General features: G+C 40.1%; 1 protein-coding gene across 5 annotated transcripts in view; it reads left to right on the top strand.

Annotated features, from left to right (window-relative positions):
* Window positions 1-27,472, top strand: part of LOC140731040 (pappalysin-1-like) — a 362,759-nt gene that overhangs the window by 100,345 nt on the left and 234,942 nt on the right. For all 5 annotated transcript variants that reach the window (XM_073052237.1, XM_073052236.1, XM_073052240.1 and 2 more), the window contains exons 8-10: window positions 10,944-11,072; window positions 18,770-18,861; window positions 25,146-25,342. In XM_073052237.1, the coding sequence (XP_072908338.1) occupies window positions 10,944-11,072; window positions 18,770-18,861; window positions 25,146-25,342 (418 nt within the window). The remainder of the gene's footprint in view (window positions 1-10,943; window positions 11,073-18,769; window positions 18,862-25,145; window positions 25,343-27,472) is intronic.

Genomic DNA, 27,472 nt, shown 5'->3' with positions numbered 1-27,472 from the left:
TGTCTGGCAGGGAGCTTAGGAGTCTAATTCAATCTTGGGGCTCTACTGATGTTTACGAAATGTCCAAACCTCACTCTCACATCACTTTTGACATGTTCTGCTTTATTGACTTAACACATTACAACTCACTGCCAGCCATTTATTGCACGTAAACCCATTAAAAAAAGACTTAAATCTTTTACCGTGTTTTCGAATCCATCTCCAAGTTGAATGTTCAAAGTAAATTTATTATCAAAGTACATATATGTCACCATATATTACCCTGAGATTTGTTTTCTTGTGAATATTCACGGTAAATTAATACAAAGAAACACAGTAGTATCAATGAAAACTGCACTCAGCAAAGACAGACTAACAATGTGCAAAGAGAACAAATACAAAATAATAATAATAAATAAATAAATACTAAAAGCTGAGAACATGAATTGCAGAGTCTTTGAAAGTGAGCACCTAAGTGTGAAATCAGTTCAGTGCTGGGGTGAGTGAAGTAATCCCTTCTGGATCAAGAGCCTGATGATTGAGGGGTAATACCTAATCCTGAACTTGGTGGTGTGGAACCTGAGGCTCCTGGTTCCTCCCTCTTGAAGACAGCATGACCTGGATGCTGAGAGTCCTTCCAATGCGTTCTTGTGACAGTGCTCCTGGTAGATGTGCTGAGTAGTGGGGAAGGCTTTACCTGTGGTGAACTAGGCTGTATCCATTACTTTTTGTAAGTTTTTCTGTTCAAGGGCATTGGTGTATCCATACCAGGTCATGATGTAACCAGTCAGTATACTCTCCTCAGTGCATCTATAGGAGCTTGGCAGTTTTAGATGACATGGCAAATCTTTGCAAACTTCCGAGAAAGTAGAGGTACTGCCCTTTCTTCTTTATAATGGCACTTACATGTTGGACCCAGGACAGTTCCTCTGAAATAATAATGCCAAGGAATTTAAATTTGCTGACTCTCTCCATCTCTGATCCCCTGATGAGGACCGGCTTTTGGAGTTCTGGTTTCCTCCTCTTGTAGTCAATAATTAGCTCCTTGGTTTTTGCTGATATTGAGTGAGAAGTTGTTGTTGTGGCACCATTCAGTCAGATTTTTAATCACCCTTCTATATGCTAATTTGTCACCACCTTTGATTCGGCCAATAGAAGAGGTGAAAACAGCCTTGAGTATGGTATTGGAGATGTACTTAAGTATAAAGCAAGTCCAGCAGGGGGCTAAGCAATAGAAAGAGTACTTTCAATGGTACACGCTTTCCATTGCCCTACCAAATCAAACTGTACATTCTGCAGCAAGTTTACAAGGGACTTTCAAAATACTGTTGGATTGTTTATTGCTGGAGTCCGATATATGATTTCTGACACAGGTGCAGGGCACAGAATAAAAAGCCAAATGCTGAAATACATGGCATTTGTGTTAATGCTCCATTCAGACTGAAGTGTCTCAATAAAAGAATTGGTTTTAGTCTTCAGTCAAAGGCAGATTGTTAGATGAGCAGCCCTAAAGACACAAGGAGATGTGCTAAGCAGCATCAAATCTCCCTGCTCCTCAAAATATTATTGATATGAGGACACAAAATAATCACATCAAAACTGCGATTATAGATATTAGTAAATGCTAAATAGTGGTGCAAAAATAAGAGCAGAATTACAAAATGGTTAAAGGACTAAAGGAGCTATTTGACCATTGAGTCCATATAACACCAATATGAGAAGGATTTAATAAATCCCACCTATCTATCTCTCCACATACTCAGCACATTCTTTTAGAAGTTATGTTACAATTCAATGTTTCCACTTTTACCCCTGGCAGTGTGCACTGGGGCCCAAACATTTGTGGAAAAACAGTCCTCATATCACTTTTGGTTCATTGCTGAGTACCTTTTTTTTCGATGGGTGCTAGTTCTTGACCCTCCGCCAACATGAACATTTGTTTTCTATTCTATCTTTATAGACTTTATTGTAAATATCTCTACCACATCCCATCCCAACCTTGACTGTTCCAAGTTGGAAAAAATACAGCATCTCCAGTCTATCCACCTGATCAAAGTCCCTCATTCTTAGGACTGTCCAATCAATATCTACTACACCCTCTGTAGGACTTCCCTATCATTCCTAAAGTGCAGAGCGCAGAACTGGACACAGTACTCCATCTGTGGATAATGTTGCATTTTGTAAAGGTTTATCATAACCTCCGTAAAAATGTAAACCTTAGAAAGTCTGCAGAGGCTGGAAATCCAAAACAACACATACAGAATGCTGGAGGAACTCAGCAGGTCAGGCAACATCTGTGGAAAAGAATAAACAGTCGATGTTTTGGGTTGAGACCCTTCTTCAGGACTCATGTCCAGGAAAATGTGTCCATATTTAGTTCAGGATCGCACGTGCTTTTATAAATCAATTTTCTTGCACCATACTTTATACTTTCAACAAATGATGCACAGATACCCCATATCTCCCTGTCTGCTACCCATTAAATTGTTGTCCCCAGCTTCCATTGTCTCTTTCTTCCAACCAAAGTATAATGCTTAGCATTTCTCAGCATGAAACTTCATCAGTCATTGATCTACCCACTCCATTAGTCTATCTACATCTCCCGGAAGTCCATTACCATTCCCCTCAAGCTTCTGAGAAATTCTGTATTTTTGCAGATTTGGAAAGTGTCTTCTCTCCACTGAATCATTAAAATATAGAGTAAAATAAAACGGAGGGTCTAGTAATAATGACAGGGAAAATGCTGGAATGAATAACAAAAAATGGAATACTGGAAGAATTTAGCGAGTCTGCAGCCAAAAAGTGTCAACTGATATGTAGGGTCAAGACCATTCATGAGGATGTTATGCAGGATCTTGACCAAAACCAGCAATGACACCTTTTGCCTCCACAAATGCTGAAAGACCTGTTGAGTTCTTCCAGTATTCATGTTCTTTTTCTTTGTAATAATACTTGGAAATTTCTGTTTACAATTCCCTCCAGTCTCAAAAGGGATTCCCAGCACACTTGTTTCCTGTTACTTGGCTAGTTGTCAATGTAAGCATTATTGTCTTTTTTTTTAATCCCACCAACTTCAACTTGCTAACAAACCTATAATGTGGCAATTTTTAATTTTATTTTGCTCAACATCTCCACCTCTGCCTGCATCAAAAATACTATTAAGTTACACACACAAAATGCTGGAGGAACACAGCAGCTCAGGCAGCATCGATGGAAAGGAATAAAGAATAGATATTTCAGGCTGAGACGCTTCATCCAGATTGGAAAGGAAGGGGAAGAAGCCAGTATAAGATGGAGAGGGGAGGGGAAGGAGCACAAGCTGAAAAGTGAAAGGTGAAGTCTGGTGAGGTCGAAGGTTGGTGGGTGGGGCAGGATGAAGTGAGAACCTGGGAGGTGATAGATATAAAAGGTAAAGGGCTGAAGAAGAAGGAATCTGATAGAAGAGGAGAGTGAACCATGGCAAAAGGAAGGAGGAGAGCCACCAGAGGGAGGTGTTAGGCAGGTAAGAAGAGAAGGGGCAAGTGGGGAGACAGAATTGGGAATGGATAAAGAGATAAAGGGATGAACTTACAGGAATTTAGAGAAATTAATGTTCAGGCCATCAAGTTGGAGGCTATCCAGACAGAATATGAGGTACCGCTCCTCCAACCTCAACATGGCAGTAGTGGAGGCCATGGACCATATGTTGGAATGGGAATGGGGAATGGAATTAAAATGACTGGCTATCCAGAAATCTTACTTTTTGCAGTTGGAGTGAAGGTGCTCAGTCAACATTGGTCTCACCCATGTAGAGGAGGTGGCACTGGGAGCATCGGATGCAATAACTGACCCCCAAAGGCTCGCAAGTGAAGTGTTGCATGTTCTGCCTTCAACAAAGTGACATTGGCTTTCCTTAATCAATCCAGACTTGTCAAAAAGCCTGCTAATTAGATCCCTGATTATTGTTACTGGAACTTGCTTCATCACTTAAGTTAAACTGACTGATTTGTTATGACTAGGTTTATTCTTGCACCTTTTTTTGGGAACAAAAGCACGAAATCTGCATTGCTGGAAATACTCAACAGGATTGATGGCAAGACCCTTCCTTGAGGGTTACAGAACTGAGATAGGGTAGCTGGAGTAACAATATGGTTTTAAATGAATGTTAGAACCATCTTTCAGGGTTGAATCCTGTAAGTGCAAACAGATTCTCAGAGTTTACTCAAAGTGATATTAGGAATGACTGGTTATACTTTAAAACAAAATAAGTGACTAGCCAGCATATACATGATAAGAAATTAGAGCATTCCTGCGACCTGGATCTGATATAAGTTGAATTGCCCGTAATTAAGTATAAAGTGCCGTATGATCTGAGGCTGAACCCCTGGGCACCACAAGTTTATGTTATTTCTCAGCATTTTCCTAATTCTTCTAGCTGCAAGTTTCCCCTTCAAGCTTCCAAAAGGAATGTAGTGAATCTATAGGACAAATGGGAGCTACAGTTTAACCCCTTCACTTCAGAAACAAAGTCACCCCAAATGTTTTACAGTATGCAAATAACACATGTATGCATACATTCAGAGGGCAAGTTCTGAGCCATTGTCAGCTCCTTCACTGGAGTTTGTTGCAGAGGTCTATGAAACAAGTATCATCTGCCAACCTGCGGCACTATACAACACTGCTCTCCAACTACAAAGGTCCACAAGCAGCCTCTACAAAGTGTGAACTGCTTCCCATATGCCAGCAGGCACTTCTCTGCTGCAGCAGATTCTGATGATGAAATTCACCACTGCCCTGACTGCCAGTACAACCTCTGGTTGTTTAAGGAATGATGTGCAGTGTTCAAAACATCAAACCTAACACGAAGTTTGTGGTTAACAGGGCAACAGTGATCTATGCTCTTGGGTACTTCTAGGAAATGGGCTACCTGCAACTGGAACCTCAATACATTGGAGATGTAACACCATCTATGCAATGTCCTCCAAGTCCACAGCAGAATAAATAAATGAATGAATGTCAGTGTGTTCCTCCAGTCCGATGTTTACCGTAATGAAGCCCTAATTGTACTCAGCCCAGTCCACCAGATAAGGCACATTGTCTGTTTGGACATGTCCTGTACAGTGGACTAGGCTGAGTACAATTATAGTGCCTGTCACTGCAGGAGATTACCAATGGACAGACAAAAAGAATTCAAGGATGTTCTTAAAGAGTCCTCGCAAAAGCGCAACACACCCACTGACTCATAGGAGATCAAAACGGAGCATTCATTGAGAACCTCAGACCAATTCAATGTGAACACACAAAATCCCAATGTAAATGGAGGAAGAAATGGGCCACCCCTCAATTACCCATCCACCTGCCCCATCTGGTTGTGAACCACTCATCAGCTACCTCCAGAGCCACAGAACTGAAGCAGAAGAAAGACATCCTTGGACCTCGTGCGTGAGAAATTGAGGGAGAAGGAGTAAGTCTTGAATTCTGTATGTTTGGAGCCCCTGTGTCTGAACAAATCTGTATCATCTAGAGCCCAGCACCCTGGACTGTGATTGAACTACTCTACGATTTGCAGTCAGTGATTTGAGTGGAGAATACCATATTATACAGAACACAGAACTGTACCTCACTGTAGGTGTTCATGATGTTGTGCCACCCTACACAAACCTACTCCATGATCAAGTCTTGATGAAGTGTCTTTGCCCAAAACATCAGCTGTTTATTCCCCTCCACAGATGTTGCTTGACTTGTTTGAATTTTATGTGTGTTGCTCAAGGTTACCAGCATCTGTAGAATCTCTTGTGACCGTGATCAATCTAACCCCTCCCTCCTACACAGCCCATAGCCAATGAGAGTCATCACTTTCTGGAGAAGGGAAAAGGGAATCAGGCAAATGTACAGCATAGAAGACGGGAGGAGCTTTCTTGTGCGACATCAGGAGGAAATTTCTTCACACTGAGCTTTTGCCATGCAAACCAAGTCCACTTTGAATATTTGATGGAAAGCACACCCATTCCTTCACACTATAAAAATCCTCTAACGTCTGCAAAACAATCTGCTGCTTGCTCCTTGTGCCTTTCGATCAGACAGTGCTGTTTATTGTTCCGCACACAGCCAGCCACTCAGTGAAAAGGGCAGGTGAACAGGTCACCGGCTTGTCTGCAGTTCTTGGCATCAGCTCGGCATTGTCACTTAGCTCAGTGGAAGCATCTTTCAGTAGCTGATAGGGTGGATGAATGATCCGTAGAACTACATTTGACCACAGCTAGTAGAGGGGCCCTAAATGGGGGAATTGCATTGTCGGGAATATCTGGCTGGCAAGCAAGTAATTTGTTTATTCAGAAACTCCTATGATGAATCATTCTTTTTACTCATGGGCTGGTTTAGCCATTTCAAAAATTGCAGTAGACACTTCCACAATACATACAAAGGTTTTATGCATCTGAGCAAGTTTAACTACAACTCCCAATGTACGTAGGTGCAAACAATACAATCCCCTGGTAGTTTAAGTACTGTGAGTTTTTGGAACACTTCTGTCAAAAAAATCAATTCATGGACAATAACTGTTCCTTAAATATTGTTATCTCTGTAAAAAAGGGCAGGGGTCAGTGTGACATGACTAGCAATGTTGCTCAGAGTAAAAATGCCAGAGGGGTTGGAATTTTGAAGAAAGCCACTATAAGGATGATGAATGTTTACTAAAGGGACTTTCATTAACAAAGAATCTTGGGTGATGGTTTAAATTATTGACTATTTCCTGTATTTTTGAGTGTCAATGAGGGAGATATTGAGACCTGGTGCCTCAGGTGCTGGTGATGTCAGTTGTGCCTGAAAATGGAATCTTGCACTGAGGATTGCACGCTGTGTGATTAGGTTGTGTGAATACACTGTGGAACAAATAAAGATGTACAAGGTTGTACTACAAACACAATGGACCAGTGGAGTATAACCAATTCCTTACCAACACTCAATATCAGGGAGAATCATTTGGTAGCATCTTAAGTGATCTCTAATTCTAAGAAGGTCAAGGGCTGCAAGCACATGGAAATTGATCCCTTTCAAAATCCTGATCTGCATATTGCCTGACCCTCATCATTTAGATGCTTTGATTAATTCCCAGCACATCCCACCCGTCTAATAATTAACATCATCATTATGTGCTGTGTCATATGATGTAGGCGATCACGGTCAATCCAAGACCATGATTGTTCTTGGCAAATTTTTCTGCAGGAAGTGGTTTGTCATTGTCTTCTTCTGGGCAGTGTCTTTACATGACATATGACCCAAGCCATTATCAATACTTTTCAGAGATTGTCCGTCTGGCCTCAGTGGTCACGGAACCAGGACTTGTGATATGTATCAGCTGCTCATACAACCATCCACCACCAGCTCCCATGGTTTCATATGACCCTGATCAGTGGAATTGGGGGGGGGGGGTGCCTTAGCAGGTGCTACACCTTGCCCAAGATGTATCTCCACTTCACCACCCATATCTGGTAATACCCTCATCCAAAAGATGGCAGAAAGCTGAACTGTTTGAGGGGGAACGTCTTCACTCAGAGGGTGTTGAGAGGGTGGAATGAGCTGCCAGCATAGATGGTGGATGTGGGTTCAGTTTCAACATTTAGGAGAAATTTTGATAGGTACGTGGATGGGAAGAGTATCGGGAACTATGACCGAGATGCTGGTTGATGGGACTAGGCAGATTAATAATTCTGCATGGATTAGATAGGCCAAAAGGCCAGTTTCAGATGTGTAGTATCCTATGTCTCTATGACTGTACATAACTCATAGATTAAAAAAGGGATTATTTTGCTTTTACACTACCTAATTTCTATACCTAACTGTGGATGAGAGATGATTTCAACTCCCACCGGCTCTTGTGAGCAATTGCAGAGTTAAAGTAGAGGCAGAATAGAGTGTTTTTGCCTGATTCTGCACTCATGACAACCACAATAGTTTATTTCCATATTTCAGCATGACCCAATTTTAAAATGGTACTGTATAAAATTTGATGTTTTTTCATCTTACTAAGTTTCCTAAAGAAGGCCAGAGTACTGATGTTGCACTGTTTGGAGAGTGGAACTCACCAAGCTGTCACCCAAATATATTCTTCATTCTTTGAGCACAGAGTCTGCCCAGAATACAGAAGGAGATGATTCAGTCCATCCTACTGTGCTGGCACTGAAAAGGTTAACTCAGACTCAGGCTAAACATACTAGCATATATCGTGAAATATGTTGTACAATGCAATACATAATAATAGAAAAGCAACATGAATTACAGTAAATATATATGTATATTAAATAGCTAAATTAAGCAAGTAGTGCAAAAATAGAAATACAACAGTAGTGAGATAGTGTTCATTGGTTCAATGTCCATTCAGAAATCGGATGGCAGAAAGGAAGAAGTTGTTCATGAATCTTTGAGTGTGTGCCTTCAGGCTTCTGTACCTCCTTCCTGATGGTAGCAATGAGAACAAGGGATGACCTGGCCGATGGGGGGGGGAGGGGGGGGGCGCGGACCTTAATGATGGATGCTGCCTTTTTGAGGCATCACTCCTTGAAGATGTCCTAGATACTATGGGAGCTAGTGCCCTTGATGGAGCTGACTATGTGTACAATTCTCTGCAGCTTCTTTCAATCCTGTACAGTAGCCCCCACCCCTTACCAGACGATAATGCATCTAGTTAGAATGCTCTCCATAGTACATCTGTAGAGATTTGTGAGAATTTGTGACATAGCAAATCTCCATTAACTCCAAATGAAATATAGTTGCGTCTTTATAGCTGCATCGATATGTTGGGTCCAGGATAGATCCTCAGAGATATTGATATCTAGGAACTTGAAATTGCACACTCTTTCCATTTCTATGGCAATTGGTGTGTGTTCCCTCATCTTACCCCTTCTGAAGTCCACTACCAATTCTTTATTCTTCCTGACGTTGAGTGCAAGGTTGTTGCTGTGACGCCACTCAATTCGCTGATATATCTCGCTCCTGTTGGCACTCTCATCGCAATCTGAAATTCTGCCAACAATAGGTGCATTTATGGGTGGTATTTAAGCTCTGCCTAGTCACACAGTCATGGGTGTAGAGAGAGCAGAACAGTGGGCGAAGCTCACATCCCTGAGGTGTGCCAGCGTTGATTGTCAGCAAGGTGGAGATGTTATTTCCAGTCCGCATAGATCGTGGTCTTCCAGTTAGGAAGTCTAGGATCCAGTTGCAGAGGGAGCTATGGAGGCCCCGGTTCTTGAGCTTTTCAATTAGAACTGTAGGAATGTCCTGTGTTAAATGCTGAGCTGTAGTCAATAAACAGCATCCTGACATAGGTATTTGTATTGTCCAGGTGATCCAAGGCCACATGAATAGCCAGTGAAATTACATCTGCTCTAGACCTATTGTGGCGATAGGCAAATTGAAGTGGGTACAGCACCGTGCTGAGACAAGAGTTAATTCTAGCCATAACCAACTTCTCAAAGCACTTCACCACTGTAGATGTGAGTGCTGCTGGGCAGCAGTCGTGAAGGCAGCTCACCCTGCTCCTCTCGGGCACTGGTATAATTGTTGCCCTTTTGAATCTGATTGAACCAATTCCTACAACCACCTCCCACATACTCATTGCCCTGTGCTTTGATTTTGAAATAAGAATAGAAAGTGCAGGAGATACTCAACAAGTCAGGTAGCTTCCATGGAGAGAGGAAAACAGAACTAACGTTCCACTCACATTTTGCTGATATATGCTTGAACAATACATCCTATTGAGTTTACAAAATACATTGTATTGTTCTGGCATAAATCATGAAAATCGCAGTGGAATGAACTGGAGCTTCAGGTCAGACCAAATCCCAAGAACCATCCAACTTGGGAAACATCAATACAACGTGACCTCACTTAGTTGCTCAGGCAGGTCTGCAATGCAGCAAGTATTGCCAAAATCCCATTTGTGCCAAGGGGTGCATTGCTGCAACTAAGTCACCACTTTTCAAACTGTATTGTCGATCTGGTTCTCCTCACCGTCTCCAAACTGTAACTGGAAAGTGTGTGACAAAAAAAAACCACAACTGGAGAAACAGCATCTGCAAATGATGTTTGAAGGATTACAGCTGTTTTGAAAATAAGGCCATCAACCCCAGACAAGTTTCAATTCAAAATCCATGATGTAAAGTTGGACTTCGAACAATCTTGTATTTGTAAGAATGGGTTACAAATACAAATGTCAAGATTTGTACGTCCATTCTCGCCTGCTCTGAATATCAATTGTAGGCAGAACGTCCTGAATGTCGGGGTAAATGAGGCAATTTGCTGACCACTGCTCTCTAATAACAAATCTATCAAAACAAAGGGCAGCAAATAAATATTAGGTTTAACTCACAGCTCTGCCCAGTTTTGAGAGGCCCATCGCTGTCTGAAGTTGTACTTTCGGAAAACTGCTTTCAGTTTTTTGCGTAATTTTTGAACTCAACAAATGGATTCACTTTCCAAAGACTTAAGGTGTCACTAGTTTTCTTTGCAATTACAAGAAGAGACAACTAATGGTACAAAACAATGCTTCAAGCATCTGGAGATAGATTCCAAATTTTGTTTCTATAAACATTCTGTTTTCAGGTCCTAAACCAAAATGCCTGAACATTTATTTGCTTTCTACATGCTTCGCACTCCCTCCTCTCCCCTTCCAACTCTCCACACTTCTCTGGAATGTAATAATGCAGATGTGGATTCCTTCAAGACTAAACAGTGCAGAAATCAAAAGATAAAAAAGTATACAAGTAAAAGAGCTCTTCTGTTTGCAATTTTGGAATTTGCAATGCCAGTTTGAAACATGACATTCTTTTGAATAGTTCCCTATGTACGCACTGTTCTGTGTATCAGTACAGAATGCAACGTGAATGTGTATATATAAAAGTGTGGCCTTTATCCAGAAGATGAGAAAATAAGTGTTTAAATAAATAAGGCGAAGTACACTTAATTTGCTTTTCTTTTATGTTCCTCAGGGATGTAAAGCCCAACACTTTGTACACTTATCAAGTTGTAGTTTCCAAGGGCTTGGAAGACAGTGAACCTTCCCCACAACTGAAACACGAACATGGAGCTGCTTACTGTGGAGATGGATTGATCCAAAGGTACATTGACTTAGATGATCTCATTTTCAGGCTGTTAAACAATTAGCCCTTTATCACTTCCACCTATCCCCTTCCAGCTTCTTAATTTAGTCCCACTCCTCCACGCACCCACCTTCCCCTTCAATTGGCCTCATCTATCCACCTGCTTCCTTGTAATCCTTCACTTACCCCACCTTATTCAAGCTTCTTCCCCTGTCTTTCCCAGTTCTGCTGAAGGGTCTCATCCCAAAACGCTGTTCATTCCTGTCCTGAGTACCTTCAGCATTTTGTGTGTGTGTATCTTAACTTGTTTTGCGAACATTAAACATTCACATAGGCAGTGCGCCAAACGATTCCATGGTCTGTGCAGAATGATCATGGACATGTCAGTAATGGACACAACACTGTTGATAAATGGACACGTACATTACAAGCATTGACTCTGCCTTCTGGAGTTTAGATACCCAAACAACAATTATATAGGAATCCATGGAAACTGCTCAAAAGAGTGATTCTAGTACATAATCAAACTTCTCTTGGAGTCAGGAGAAATGGGGATGACTCTCCGAGCTCCTCAGAAAAATGTTGGCCGCCTGCCTATCCTCACTTGTATTCCCAACCAGATCTGCCTTTGGGTTTATCCATAAGTTGGCGGACTTTGACTGGTGCATCCCACCAGCAGGTCACCTGATATTTTGTAACAATAATAGCAAGGCATAAGGATGAGTTTAGTTGGATGCTTGGGATTTTCTGCTCTGCTGTATCTTGTTGCCCATCTCTGAAGCCATGTTCAGCCAAGGATAAGAACCCAATTCATTCACAGGGTTTCTCCTTCTCTGGTGGTTGGTCTCAATATTTTCTTGTTGCACGTAATGCTTAAGCAATTTGATTGATTCCTCTGATGCAATGCAGAATTACACCGGCCTGCTGAAGGGTCTCAGTCCGAAACGTCGACTGTTTTCCACAGACGCTGCCTGGCCTGCTGAGTTCCTCCAGCATTTTGTGTGTGGCGCTTGGCCAATTCTAATGCCGTGGACAAGTTATTAAGTCTTGCCATTGCAATTTACATCGAATGTCACCCCCCCCCCCCCCACCACCACCGCAACATTTTATTTAAATTAAAAAGTTGAGACAAAATGTAGCAGGCAATAGCACTGCAGCACACAATGAAGAGCAAAACCAATGGGGCACCATGTGCCAGAGGAAAAAAATCCAAGCAATCAAGTCAATTACAAATCAAGCCCACCATATCTTAGGTTGCCTGTCAAGGTTCATCAAATATTTGCAGCTGCCAATCCTATAGTTACAGGTGGGGAAAGTGAGCCATGTGCAAGTGAGGGCAGATTGGCTATGCCTATGGCTCTGCCGTAATGGAGTAGAGATCAAAACATTTTACTAACATTAAATCTGAACTGGCAGTAGACAAGCTGACACTATCATGGCCAATGTATAAATTCACTCTGGCAAAGTGGAGTCTCCACAGGAATATTAATTGCATTACTGTTCATTAAGTTGGAACAAAACCTTCAATATATTCATTTTGTGAGTCAAATGATCCCCTTTGCTTCCAACATTCAGAGGCAGAAATGGTTTACTAATCCTATCCTGAAAAAAGTTTAGCTTAAAATAGTGTCAAACTGATGTAAAACAGAATATCTGGGAAATGAAGGAACTGCTGGATTTGAACTCAGACAGTGATAAACAGTGTGCCAGGTTATGAATACTCAGTAATTATCCCATTTCAGTTTTATTTCCATATCTCCTCCTCCTCCTCCATCTAAAATAAGAAAGCCTGGGGTCGACACATCCAGCACACTTTAAACCATTTGCAAACCATCGCTCAATTTAACATTCCCAAGGATTTAGCAGGTTACTTGATCTTTAAGGTTAGAATATCAATTTTCCCAACTTTGACACAAAGCTTCTGAGTACGTGTTCTAGGTTTTTTTGGCACAGTTTCCCCAATAATAACAGAACTGGTGTGAAAGACTGCAGAACGATAAACAGGATTCCCTTAAGTACAAATCGAGATTTAGTGACCTTTAGAGCTCATCTTAACACAGAGTGTACTCAAAATAGGCCTTACTATTACACTGAATTAATCATCCTTGGAGTTTCTGAAAATTGTACTTCTTTACATACTTTGTGGAATATTCAAAAAACCAAGTGACTTTTTTTGGATGCAAGAAAATAGCTTTGATTAGATCTTTTTCCATATTTATACAAATCTTCTCCTGGTAAACCAAACAAGAAAAGTCATTTTCAAGTATTTAAGATCCAGTGATTTATTCATGATGCCATGACATTGGCATTGGAAACATTTACTTGTAATTATAAACCTACTTTCTGATGCATTAACGAAACTTTGTCATGGTAGCACAAAGTATATAAAGGAAAGACTTTGAATCAAGTTGCAAAAAAACACTGTTCCATTTATAATGGAATTTACATTCAGTGAAAAGCAAGGGGGCAAAGCAAGAGAATATAATTATTTTTAAACATGGCTGCAATTCTGGGCACTCTTTGCACTGGAGTCATTGTCTGCACCGAGGAAAGAAGATTGACCAAGTCTTCTACATTAGAAACGGTCCTTCTGTCCCTTACTTTGTTTTACTTACGTTTACTATTTGGATTACATTCTTGATTTATAAGCATGCAGAGAATAGCTGATATATTTTAATAATTTCATAGCAAAAACTGTGTTTTCAAGATGCTTAACTTCTACAAAACAAAGACTAGTTCTTGAAAACTTAAATACCTTCCAGATAGTACACCTTCAAGTTGTATAAAAGTGTACTGAGTTAACCTTCCACTTGAATCTAAGAAGATTCACCTCAGTCTTTTCAATATTTAACTCAGATATTGCAATTGAGATGGTACACATAAATATAAGCTCAACAAACTCTTTGAGGTCAGGATGAGTGATTCAGATGGAAACAAATAATAAATGCACAAATTTGGGAGAACACAAATACTGATCTATGTTCTATATTCTAAACTGTTGTGCTTAGACAATTTCAGTGAGGTCCAATGGGAATCTGTTCACTTGGTACCTGATAACCATGGACTTGAATAATGCTGATTATGTTTGAAATTAATTTAAAAGCAGATTGGAACTTTCAGAGAGCAACCCATTTCAGAACACAACATGGCAGCTGAATTGACAGTTGCTCGTTGTAACATGTTCATAGAGGCCAAAACAAGATTGTCACTAAAGAATCTAATTTGATTAATTATTTATAATGGTGATGATAGATACTTTATTGATCCCAAAGAAATTATAGTGTCATTACAAGTACACAGATATACAAATATTAGAAGAGAAGTAAGAAAGAATAAAAAAATTACCTTAAAAATAAGATGTACAAGATTTACAAATCAAAGATTACTAGATTTACAAGATTTCCCAGTTCACACTAATAAGATGTAGTGCAAGAAGTAGTGTAATATTATACAGTAATGGGTGCACATTCACACCAGCCAGTTTATCATTAGTTATTTATTACCAGTTTGCTAAAGCAGAACAGTAGAACATTCACAACTGATCCTGTTGGAAGATTAACATGCATTGCACCAGATGTTTCTTGCCAGGCCCCGATGTCCTGAATTGCCACTCACAGTCTCCAACTGACTGTGTTTACCAGTTCCAGATGCGGTGCACCCACCTCACTGGCTCGAAACAGCAGTTTCCAGCGGTGTGATCTGAGTGGTAACAGGGCATCAAGTGACACATTGAGACAGCCCTGCCTTGAAATGCTCCTGAAAGGGCTAGCAACCTCCAGCTTGCTCAGCTGTGCAAGCTGTCAGGGACACTTCATCATTTTTAAAAGTCTCTAACTTCAGAAATATTTGAGAACTGTCAATAACTTGTACAAATAATTTCAACAAAAATAAATAAGAATGATCAAATGAGGAGACTCAAAGAGGAATTCTAAAAAGACTGGTTAGAATGCATTGAAGGGTTCCAAATATCCCCTTGAACTGTTTAACCATGGTAGTCATAAGTTTTTTTCAGGTTTTAGGTAGGTTATATTTACCTCCACTAAACAAATGTAATGCATTATCTGAACAGACATGTAGAAAAATATCAATATATTCCATGGACTTTGATTCTGATGACCAGTAATGTGGTATTCATTTGCACAGCTAGAGTCTTGACTATGATGTCTACCCAGACAGGTTCACAGTTATCAGCAGCTAATCAGAATCAGTTTTAATATCACTGGTATATCTTGCTAATTTTTTTGTCTTTGTGGCAGCAGTACAATGTAATACGTAATAATAGAGAAAAAATGAATAAACTCTTCTTGGGCTTCATACCAGGTACGGGTATCGACTATAACTGATGTTTCGATGACAAACTCAGCCATCTTTATCAGGGATGATGCCTGGGCATATCTAATCCAGTGATATTTGTAACCCGGCATCCATCCCTCCTGATTAGTTAGCTCTCATTCAATTAGGTTTCCGCTCTCCTACCTTGTTTACAATTGAATTCCAGTTCTTATTTGGAGCAAGACCATCTTTGTTAACTCTTTTCCTCTAGTTTTATTTCAATGGCTTCCTTTACCAGGCAGTCTCAAAAGCCATTGGCACATCACAGTAGCTTTGTGCCTTCGAAGTCAATCCAATGGCCATTGCGATAGCAGTGTTCTGCTGCTCCCAATTTCTCCAGGTAACCCAAACCGATACACTTCCTGTGCTCCCTCATGTGGGTTTCCACCCTACCTGCACCCGGCTGGAAGCCCAATAACAGTTTACTCATCATATACACCAGGAAAGCACAAGATCCTTTTCTAGAGAAAAAAACTGTGAATTACAGTAAGTATAAATAAATAAATATATATATAATAGTTAAATTAAGTATATAGTGCAAAAATAGGAACAATAAAGTAGTGAGGAGGTATTCACAGGTTCAATGTCCATTCAGAAATTGGATGGCAGAGGGGAAGAAGCCTTTTCTGAATCATTGAGTGTGTGTCCTTAAGCTTCTGTACCTCCCTCCTGATGGTAGCAATGAGAACAAGGCATGACATGGGTGATGGGGGTCCTAAATGATGGATGCTACCTTTTTGAGGCATTGCTTCTTGATGATGTCCTGGATACAATGGAGGCTACTGCCCATGATGGAGCTAACTAAACTTACATTATCTGCAGCTTATTTTGATCCTGTGCGGTAAAACCTAGGTTCATGACCCAATTCTCATTGGGAAATCAGAAGTGGCAAGGGTCAGCAATTTTAAATTCCTCGGTGTTATCAATTCAGAGGATCTGTCACGTAAGCACCATTAAAAAGAAAGCATGGTAGCACCTCTACTTTCTTAGAAGTTTGTGAAGATTCAGCATGTCACCTAAAACTTGGAAACTTGATGTGTGGTAAGAGTATATTGACTGACTGCATCATGGCCTGGTATGGAAACATCAATGCCCTTGAACGGAAAATTCTACAAGAAGTAGTGGATACGGTATGGACCATTATGGGTAAAGCTCTCCCTACCAATAAGCGCATCTACACGGAGCACTGTGGCAGGAAAGCAGCATCCATTATCAAAGACCTCCAGCACCTGGGTCTTGCTCTCTTCTTGCTGCTTGCACACCTTGAAGCCACACCACCAGGTTTAGGGATAGTTATTACCCTCAACCATCAAGCTCTTGAACCAGAGGGTATAACGTTACTCAACTTCACTCACTTTTGAGGACTTTTCATCTCATATTCTCGATATATGTTGCTTATTTATTATTTTTCTTCCTTTTTGTATTTGCATAGTTTGATGCCTTTTGCACATTGATTGTCCAACCTGTTGGGTGTGGCCTTTCATTGATTCTATTCTGCTTCTTGTATTTACTGTTATTGCCACAAGAAAATGTATATGGTATACATACTTTGATAATAAATTTGCTTTGAACTTTGAGCTTCCAATGGTGAAAGTACTCACTATTTGCCTCCAGTCAACATTGAAGGTTTGACCTATGGTGGCAAGGCATTCTTTGTGTTGTGAGGGCAATGATATCATGACAGCAATGATGACAATGGAAAATTTGCCCTTTATACAATTGATTAATAGGGGAGGCAGTAGGAGACACAATTGTCTGCTGATTCAAAAACATGAGGTATTTTTCTGATGCAGAATATAATAAACAGTGAAATCTGGGTAATTATTGGCAAAAACACACTACACTCGCTGGGCTTCTTAGCCCTACTAGAGTCAAGTAGGAGCCTTCATCTACGGAGCCAGCTTTTCACCAATTAAAATCTCTGTGGCTGCAGGAGCCAAACAGAATGTTGCTAAACTGGCAACAAGTCAATAAAACCTGACTGCGTTCAGAACCAAACTCTTCCTTATTTCTGCGTCTAAGCCACTCAAAAGCATCACGCTAATTTCCCCAAACAACTTGCCAGGAAAACAAACGATGACAGGAGTGCTTTGGCTGACAGTTTAAATATTCATTCGTATGTCGGGCTGCAACGTCAAACATATTTTTAATTTGAGACACTTGCTGTGAAATGCAAGATAATCCGAGGCAAATACTCTGGCAACAAAGAACGAATGGATTTGCTCTGCAGTCGTGGGGTATGTTAGCAAGGGGCCAAGACTGGCAACCCAGTTAGCCTTGGCCACGGTTCACTTTACCACAGTGCTCAAGGTCATTGGTAGTCATTATGTGCAACAGAAACCTTGTAGGAATTGCTCAGAGAGTTGACTCGAAGAAAATAGCTCAAAATAATGGCAAGCAATGAGAACGTAAGAAAAAGATACAGACCTTATTGCCCTTTAATGAGCTCATGACTAACCTGATTTTGGCCTTATGAGCATTTTCCTTCCTAAGGATCATACTACTGTTTACCACATTCTGCTATTCTATTTACAGTATACTATGACATGGAGAATGTTCTAACTGGCTGTATCACCTTCTTGTATGGGGGAGGAAGGGAACCTACTGCACACGATCGATATAATCCACAGAAAGCTGTGAGCTCAGTCAGCTCTATCAGGGGCACCAGCCTCCCCAGCATCCAGGACATCCTCAAGGAGCGAAATGCCTCAAAAAGGAGGCACCCATCGTTAAGGACCCCATCACCCAGGACATGCCCTCTTCTCATTGTTACCATCAGGGAGGAGGTACAGGAGTCTGGGGACATATTTTCAGCAATTCAGGAGCAGCTTCTGCCGAGTCATCCATTTTCTGAATGGACTTTGAACCCATGAACACTACCTCACTAATTTTTTGCACCACTTATTTAATTTAACTTCTTAAATAAATATATATATATTTAAAAACTTTTAAGTACTGTCATAAATTAAATATATACTGTCATTTACAGTTTTTATTATTTGGTATTGTAACATATGGCTGCCAGATAACAACAAATTTCACGATATATGCAGGTGATATTAAACTTGATTCTGATTTACTGTGAGCTGACTTATTGACAATAAACTAATCTAAAGCTAAATTGTCAGCTCCCTCTAATCCAGAAATTTGCCTTACCACTGCACTGAATGCATCCAACACCCCCACCTCCACAGCTCTCTAGAGCAGGGCATTCCAAAGAGTCACAACCCTTTGACAGAGAAATAAAAATGCCATGTCTTACCTTTAACGGGGGAATTTCTAATTCCTGTTGAGAATGTCAGAGCAACTGTATGGACCAGCAACTTTTGTTATTGTTTCAAGTTCAATAATTTGTTCATGAATGTTCTGTGTTATGATTCCAGACATCTGGGAGAGGAATGTGACGACAAGAACAAACTGAATGGAGATGGCTGTTCTAACTTATGTCACCAGGAGCCATTTTTCAACTGTGTGGGTAAGTGTCCTGTCAGACATATAATGCGGTTGGGCTAATGAGAACACACGCGATTGATAAACCTGGAACTGTCTGAAAGTACAACATGGTGTGTAGTCCAAAATCTGCTGATAATTACTGGCAATTGTTTAAGATGCAAAGTCAGCTGAGAAACAAATCATGATCACAAAAATATTTTAACTCAGCAGTGACTGAAAACAGTACCGTTCCATCAGTCCCAAAGAACAGTCTGCAGAGAATCAAGAGGGGAAATGGCATTCATGAAGTTGCTCTAATGACTAGCATGGCCTCAATGGGCCAAATGACCATCCTGTATATCATGAGAAGATAGGGGAATTCAATTTACCAGAATACATTTTTGTTACATCTGAGTAAAATATCTATGTGAACTTCGAGATATCCTAAAGCACAGACAGTGTGAAAAGCCACAAGGCTTGTGTTGTAGCAAAATGAAGCTGCATTCAAGATTCAAGAGTATTTCTTGTCATTTCCAGTATACAAGTGGAAAGGAGAATGAAATTATTGTTGCTCCAGATCTGATACAGCACAAAAAACACAATAACAAACAATAAATATAAATACACAGATTGACTGTCCATAAAGAGGTGTTGGGCACATAAGTAAGCTAACAGTAAATGATAAAGTAGTAGTGGTGGGAGGTGTGGAGGTGTGGATGGGTAGGTTAGTGAGTGGAGGTGTGATCCTTTACTGCTTAGGGAAAGTAACTGTTTTTCAGTCTGGTGGTCTTGGTATGGATGCTACGAAGCCTCCTCCCTGTTGGCAGTGGGGCAAACAGTCCATGATTAGGGTAGGTGGAATCTTTCATGATATTATTAGCCCTTTTCTGACACCTTTCTGTATATATGTCCCTGATGTAGGCTAGGCATTTTTGACCACCAGTTGTAGAGCTTTGATGTTTGCTGCAGTGCAGTTTTCATCGGTGGCCAAGAAATGATTATTACAGAAGAAAACTTCTGTGTAAGAAAAACAAACAAGCTAATTAAAAGTTTAACAATTCAGTTGGTATTGGAATATTTCTATACGCCTGATATTTCACTATCACTAAAATGGAATGTATACATGAACTGAGTTTAAGCTTGCTTAGGGTGTAATTTGCCTCTAATTACAAAGAAGTAGAATGGAAAAATTATTGCTTTGAAATTGAATGTCACTTGTTTCTCGTACACTAATTTGGCATTACACTGAATTCAAATGCCAAAGCGGCACCCCTCAAGAAGTCATGAAAGGTTGTTTGACATAATATTGGGATGATTTACATCTGGAAACATCCACCAAAGGAAGTCCTGCACTTTGTCTGATGGGGGCTACTCTATACAACTGCTGTACTCATCATAGAGAGGCCCCTAAGATCTCACTGTACTTTACCCATCACAGACACAGTGCATTAGGCACAGCCAGGGAGATGAAAGAAAATGCTGCAGAGGGTGGATTCTGTGAGTGTGGCCACCACACTTCATATTGACGCAGTCCTGTGGCATTAGTGGCTCCACATCACAGGAATGACCAATAAGGCAGATACTGCAAGCTTTGTAAAATAAAAACAAAAAGTTTCAAACATTTCTGGACTGTTTACACCATGAACATTGCAAAATAATGCTTGCAAGTGTGGCATACAATATACTGTGCATCAATGCTAGAATGGAAACCATTAATTCATGATTAATCGCCAATCTCCGGTGGGATTTGCTCCCTTTTATTTCTGACTGCCAAATTACAGTCATTTTCTTGTCAGAGGAGCTCCAATTTCAGTGCTGAAGAGGGAAGGACACTATGATGTCTTTGCAACACTGTGTAGAAGTCAAATGAGTTAGTGTGGAAAACAGCCAGAGGTGCCCAGGCAGAGTTATGATTGGTTTACAGTTGTGTCCAGAAATGATGGCAAGCATGATCTACTTCTGATAAGGTTGATCTGTGCATGGTTGGCACTTGCATTTAGGCATTTTATACAATCACATTGTTGACAGGATAGCTTTCATTTCCATCCATTATATTCTGCTCCCTTTATCTTTCCTAATGGATTCCTAAGAATCAACAGCATAGCACTGAAAGGCATAAATTGCTCTAATCTAATTACCTTCTGTTTCTCATCTCCTCCTAACCAAATCATGCCTAATTAATGTATTTCAGCAAGGTTTACATTGTAAACATTATCTTAGTTGGGAAGCTTGGACTGACATTCCCATGATGAGGCCCTTTTAAAAAGTTCTCTTTTAGTGATTTTCTTTTTAACCAAACATCATTAAAGAACAGATTCCATTCATTTCCATGCCATGCAATCTCAAATGCGTGTGAATTATAATCCATTCCTAGACAAAACATTTCTCAAATTTCTCCAAAATATACTGCCAAAATCCAAAAAGAATCATTTCAAGACTGCTTTGCATCAATACAATAATATGTTACTTAATCACTAGCAACTTTGTCGACCATTGTGACCTAGATAAATAAATTACCTTCTAGTGTTATTAATGCTTTGTCCTTTATCAGCTAATTTTTGGTTTTGTTAACCAACAAAAGTATAAAAGTGAAGGTTTATATTTCATTTTTCATTTTTCCATTAATCTTCCCTTATTTTACAAGACTGAAATATTTAACAAATGAAGTCGATGAATATGAACACCATTGGCTATCTATCGGTCCATTTAGTTTTCTAACCTTACACAAGGTATCGTGTTGCTTGTCCGTCTGGGGAAGACCTGCACTATGATCACTGTCTTAGGGTCATTCCTCTACTCAGGTTGGGAGATTCTTCTTTCTGAAAGAACTCTGGTCAATTCAGCCAGTTAAGTGATGCCCCTATTCTAGAAGTCTTTTATTTGATTAAAACAGGGGTTCCCAACCATTTTTTATGCCATTGATCCCTACCATTAACTGAGGGGTCCACTGATTCCAGGTTGGTAACCCCTGGATTGGAACTATGTGCCAAGGTTATACAAATCAATGGCTTAAAATTAAAGCTCTGATTCTTGTTTTGCTTCCACCACTCTTTCTCCCTTTGTTGCTGAGAGCTTAAAAAGGCTACAGTTGTCTTTTGAAGCCTAATGCATTATTTTTCACTAAATGAAAATCTTTAAAGGAAACTGCAGATGCTGGAAAACTGAAACATATACAAAATGCTGGAATCACTCAGTAGGTCAGGCAGCATCAGTGGGAAGAGAAAGAGTTAATTTTTTCAGGTCAAAGACCTTTCATCAGAGCTGACTAAGTTTTTAGAAAGCAGCAGTTGGCAATTTTAGTCCCGAGCAGAATCTTTGGCTGTTACTCCCCTTTCAATCTAACACCAATTCTGGTTGTCTTAGTACTCCCCAAATGAGGTTATCTGCCTCATAGGATTCAGTAGTCTAATGGTTAAATTACTGGCTTAATTTCCACAAAACCTGGCATGTTGTTCTAGAAGTATGTATTCCGATCCTACTATGGCCAACAGGGCATTCAATTTCATATCATTAAATCAATCTGGAATATTAAAGGAAGTACAGTGGCAAGAGTGAATTGCTGGAAAAGCAAATTTGGCTTGGTGCTATTGTCAAGGAAGGAAATATATCATCCTTGCTTGCTCCAGTACATTATGACCACAAACCCACTGCAGTGGGATTGGCTGAGAGTGACTGAACAAGCAACCCAGTGTAGATTAACTAAGGGCAATAAAGGTTGGCTCAGTCAGCAATGTCCACTTGTCGTGAGAGAAATAAAAGCAAGATTGGGAATTAAAACCGAGTTTTATCCACAATGCACTGGATAGAAAATTGCACCTGTTAAGTTATCAGGGGAACTTAGATCTTAGTGCAATATAAAATATATACTTGAGTTGATGATGAAAATATTTGAAATACTGTGAACAACAGAACATCTACGATATCAGGATTCCATTTACACCGGTTAAATTATGATATTATTTGCCAGTTGTACAACTGTAAGACTGCAGAGCTCCCTATTTAACTTTTTAAACTTTAACTATAGGATGATGGAAGTTTCTCTTTGTGTCCACTTGCTTGATGGCAAAAATGAAACCAGAGAAAGAAGCTATTAGACAGAAACATTTGTAAGGAAATAATTCTGCACCAGGAACAAAAGGGAACACCCATTGTAAGACTGAAAAAAAATTTTTGGACTTTTCACTGACCTCTTCAGACCAGCAATAGAGCTACCATAAGCACAAGAAAGTCTGGAGATGCTGGAAATCCAAAGCAACACACACAAAATGTCAGAGGAACTCAGCAGGCCAGGCAGCATCTACGGAAATGAATTGGCAGTCTATGTTTCAGACCATGACTATTCTTCAGGACTGAGAAAGAAGGGGGAACAGACCAGAATAAAAAAAATGTGGGGAGGGGAAGAAGGCAGGCTGGGAAGTGATAGGTGAGGTCGGGTAGGTGTGAAAGGTCAAGGGCTGGAGAAGAAGGAATCTGATGGGAGCGGAGAGTGGACCATAGGAAGAAGTGAAGGAGGAGGTAACCCAGGGGGAAGTGATAGGCAGGTGAAAAGAGGTAAAAGGTCAGGGAGCTAAATAAAGGAAGGTGGAGGGGAGTTACCATTATGTTGTTGAGAAAAGGCTCCTGTGTTTACAAATAAACAACTCCTTTAGCATTTACTGCTTGTGCATTCTCATGTAATACTGCCACTGAGAGCAATAATATAAGAAAGTTGTGATAAATTGCAATTCTTCTCTAACGATAAGCTACTTAAACACATACTCAAACATTATTTTCGAGCAGTGTTGGCAACAAACCTAGACTCACAGAAGCCGGAAAGTGGTTTACATGCGAGGTATTCATGACATTCACATGAAAATTGACTTCTAGATGGGTTTGAAAACAGGAAGAGAGGATGAGTGACTTTCATCTGCAGTACAGACTTTGTGAACTCTGTCATGCCCCTTAGAGTTAAAACCAATTGTGTAAATGGGAGTTATTACTGATACAAGTAGGTAAGTGAGAGTTTTTAACACAAGGATGACTGGTTATACAGATAAGTTTGCATCCTGCAAATCTGTTTCCTGTCATGCAGTTGACTTTAATGGTTTAATTTTAGCACTTAGGCGCCTTTATAGCAGGTGACCAAATTGCAGACCGGTTAGTGAGGGAAATTCTCTTGGTACCGTCCAACACTGCATGAAGCAGGTCAGTGAGGGATACACTTTCTTCCAGGAAAATGTGTGATCACAAAGCAGGTGGAGTCGCAGCAGAATTAACATGAAGAAAATATTTCATTATGGGTTTGGTGCTTTTACACAACAATATCGCGAGCTAGAGGCCAAGCTTATGGGCTCTGCTGCTGAATTGGGGCAGATTTGAACAATAATTTAAAGTCCTTTCATTCTGTTCATAACTCAAGTAGATTTCATTAATTTTGTAACATCATGTAATTTTAAATATCTTGGTCTAATATTTCTTACGTGGGTCAAGGGGGTGGATTTACAGTCTTTTAAGAGAGAAGGGCAAAATTATGAATACAATCCCCCAAATACCACTAAAAATCCTGTAATCCTTTGTAATAAAAACAGAATTTGTCTTATTCTTTCACCGTGCTAAAAGAACCCCTGGGGATCAAGCATCTGAAGTGCTTAATCTGATTTCTCACACCTTTCAATCAGTGGGATTAACATGTCATTGTATTATGATGGTTCATAGTTTAAAGCTTAAATTATTTCATTGAATATTGTACTTACAATTCCTTTGATTAAAAAGTCCAGAGGAAAGCATGGAAAGATACTTTAAATTTATATATGGATTTTCAACAGCAGAGATGTGCAACTAATTTAATAAATGCATATAAATAAACCTATTCTTCTATTCATGCAGAAAACACACAATGTACTAACATGCCTCTTATTTTAGCCACTGTTTTTTGGGCCTGTGACCTTGTTCTCCTCAATTTGTTGATTTGAGATGAATGGCCAAAAATGAGGATTAAGAACTATTGGGCAATCAATTTGTTTTTGGTCATGTTTCCTGCAGTTGATTTAATTTTGGCAGATTGTTAGCATTACATAAAGAGTTTTTTTTAATTTTAATTGTGATCTTTAACTTTCCAATAATGCTTTCAAAACTTTCCTTCCCATTTTTTTTTGGAAAGGCAATTTTATAGATTCTTGCAAATGGAGAACAAGTCCTTCATGGTTTGGCACAACTTTAACTGAAAAAGAGAGAGGGAGAGAGAGAGAGAGAGAGAGAGAGAGAGAGAGAAATGGTCGGGCCTGAAATACAGAAATTCATTAGGATCTCTCTTTTGCTGAACAACTTTTTCATGTTTTCTTGCTACAGATGAACCTAGCAGGTGCTATTTCCATGATGGCGACGGCGTGTGTGAAGACTTTGAGAAAGAGACCAGTGTCCAGGACTGTGGTCTATACACACCCAATGGGTTCATGGATCTGTGGGCCAGTAATGTCACTGTCTCACACCATGATGATCAATACTGCCCTGGGTGGGTGATAATTGGTCACCCAGATGCAACAAAGGTAAGGGACATTTCAAGTTTCCATGTTATATTTAGCAAATGATATAAGTGATAGCAACAGGCCAGCTTGTTAACTCATTAGCTGGGATCTTCTTTTGCTGTTCTGACACAGGACTAACCTGATTTATCGAAAATGTCTTCATGCTTCTGCTTATATTCCAAGTGATTGTTATTTAAAGACACTAAATGCACATGAATCCATCTGAAAGAACGGAATAGCTTGTAGGGCAAATAACTACTGAATACTAATGCAGTGAATAGGAGTTTACTATTCCGAATTCCCATTTTGAAGCCTTTTTTTCAGCTTGCTTCAGTTGTTTCTGATGATAAGTAATCAATGAAATGAAATGATATTGCAGCAAAAATATGACTGCATTATCTGCAATCCTTTTGATGACATTAATATTTCAGGTGCAATTAGTAACACTGCGTGATGTAACTCTATAGTGATGTGTCAATTCCTCCACACTTCAGATGATGAAGATACTGGTTAAATACGAGGGGTGATTGATAAGTTTGTGGCCTAAGGTAGAAGGAGTCAATTTTAGAAAACCTAGCACATTTATTTTCCAACATAGCTCTCTCCTACATTTACGCACTTAGTCCAGCGGTCGTGGAGCATGCGGATCTTGGACCTCCAGAAGGTGTCCACAGATGGGTGATTGATAAGTTTCTGACCTAAAGTAGAAGGAGATGAGTTATACAGCTCTCGTTATATGCACATGCAGTTCAACTCTTTGAGTGATTATGCAGAAAGTTTGAAGTTAATAACTCATCAGAGGTGATTGATATGTCTGTGGCCTAAGGTAGGAGGAGATGAGTTATTAACTTCAAACTTTCCACATAATCAAACAGTTGACCTGCATGTGCATGTAACGACAGATGTATAATGCATCTCCTTCTACCTTGGGCCACAATCTTATCAATCACCCATCTGTTGTCACTTTCTGGAGGTCCAAGATCTGGATGCTCCACGACTGCTGGACTACGTGTGTAAATGTATGAGGGGGCTATGTTGAAAAATGAATATGCTAGGTTTTCTAAAATTGACTCCTTCTACCCTAGACCATGGAACTTATCAATCACCCCTCGTATTTTTGGGGGGAAATTGAGAGATTCAGTTTTGAAGTTGTAGGAAATCATGAATCAGCGGAGAGTGAAAAGAAATTGCATTTTAAATCTCTTGCAAAAGTTATCTTCATGTTTAAGAAAAGGAGAGTGGGTCTAACTAGAGGAGGCCTGACATGGTCATTCAGTCAGAAACTTCAAAGCAGATGGTCATGGTAGAACTGACAGGTCCTTGGGAAGACTAGATTGAGGAGGCATTTGAGCATAAGAAAGCCAAATACCAGGAGATGGTAGAGCAGTTCCTGAGGTAGGTGTGGAGAGCACGATGTGAGCCTGTAGAGGTGGGGTGTAGAGGTTTTATTGGCTTCTCACTCTACAGAACCTACTCTCTCCTTAGAATTATGGGAGATGCAAAGAAAAGAACCATTAGGACCATCACGGAGGTTGTTGAGAAAGCCTCCAGGTGGCTATGGATTAAGAGATGTTACCTGTGGACTAATGCTGCTGGGACACAAGCCGGGGCCTGATCATCCCTGCTTTGGTCGCCTGGGCAAGAGTGCCTGATGTTGAAAGGCCTGAAACACCTGATGACCCCAGGTTACATCACTGATGGATCGGTCCTAGCACATCCTAGGATGCATCTCAGCATCATGATAGTTCTACTCATTCTACAGCTTGTGTATTTTCTGTGTTTTCTCCATGAAATTAGGGCATAACCCCCTCTCACAGTCTTTGAGAAGGTGATGTTAAGTTTATTTGGAGTCACTCAGCACAGAAACAGGTCCTTCAACTCATCATGTCTACACTGCCATCAAGCACCCTCCTACACTCACCCACTTTTTTCTGATATTCCTCCCATCCTTGGTACATCAGCTACCCACCAATACCAGAGGCAATTTGCAGTACTCCATTAACATACCAGCTGGCACTTCTTTGACAATGTAAGAAGAAATTGGAACACTTGATGGGGAATATACAAACTCCATGGAGACAGCAGTCAGGGTCAGAAAATGGAACTGGGAGAGGGCAATATGAACTGCTGGGTCACTAAGCCACCTTTCAA

This window comes from Hemitrygon akajei, chromosome 7 (genome assembly GCF_048418815.1).
Source record: "Hemitrygon akajei chromosome 7, sHemAka1.3, whole genome shotgun sequence".
Taxonomy (NCBI): domain Eukaryota; kingdom Metazoa; phylum Chordata; class Chondrichthyes; order Myliobatiformes; family Dasyatidae; genus Hemitrygon; species Hemitrygon akajei.
Note: the sequence above shows the minus strand (reverse complement) of the source record. Positions and strands in the feature narration are given on the sequence as shown.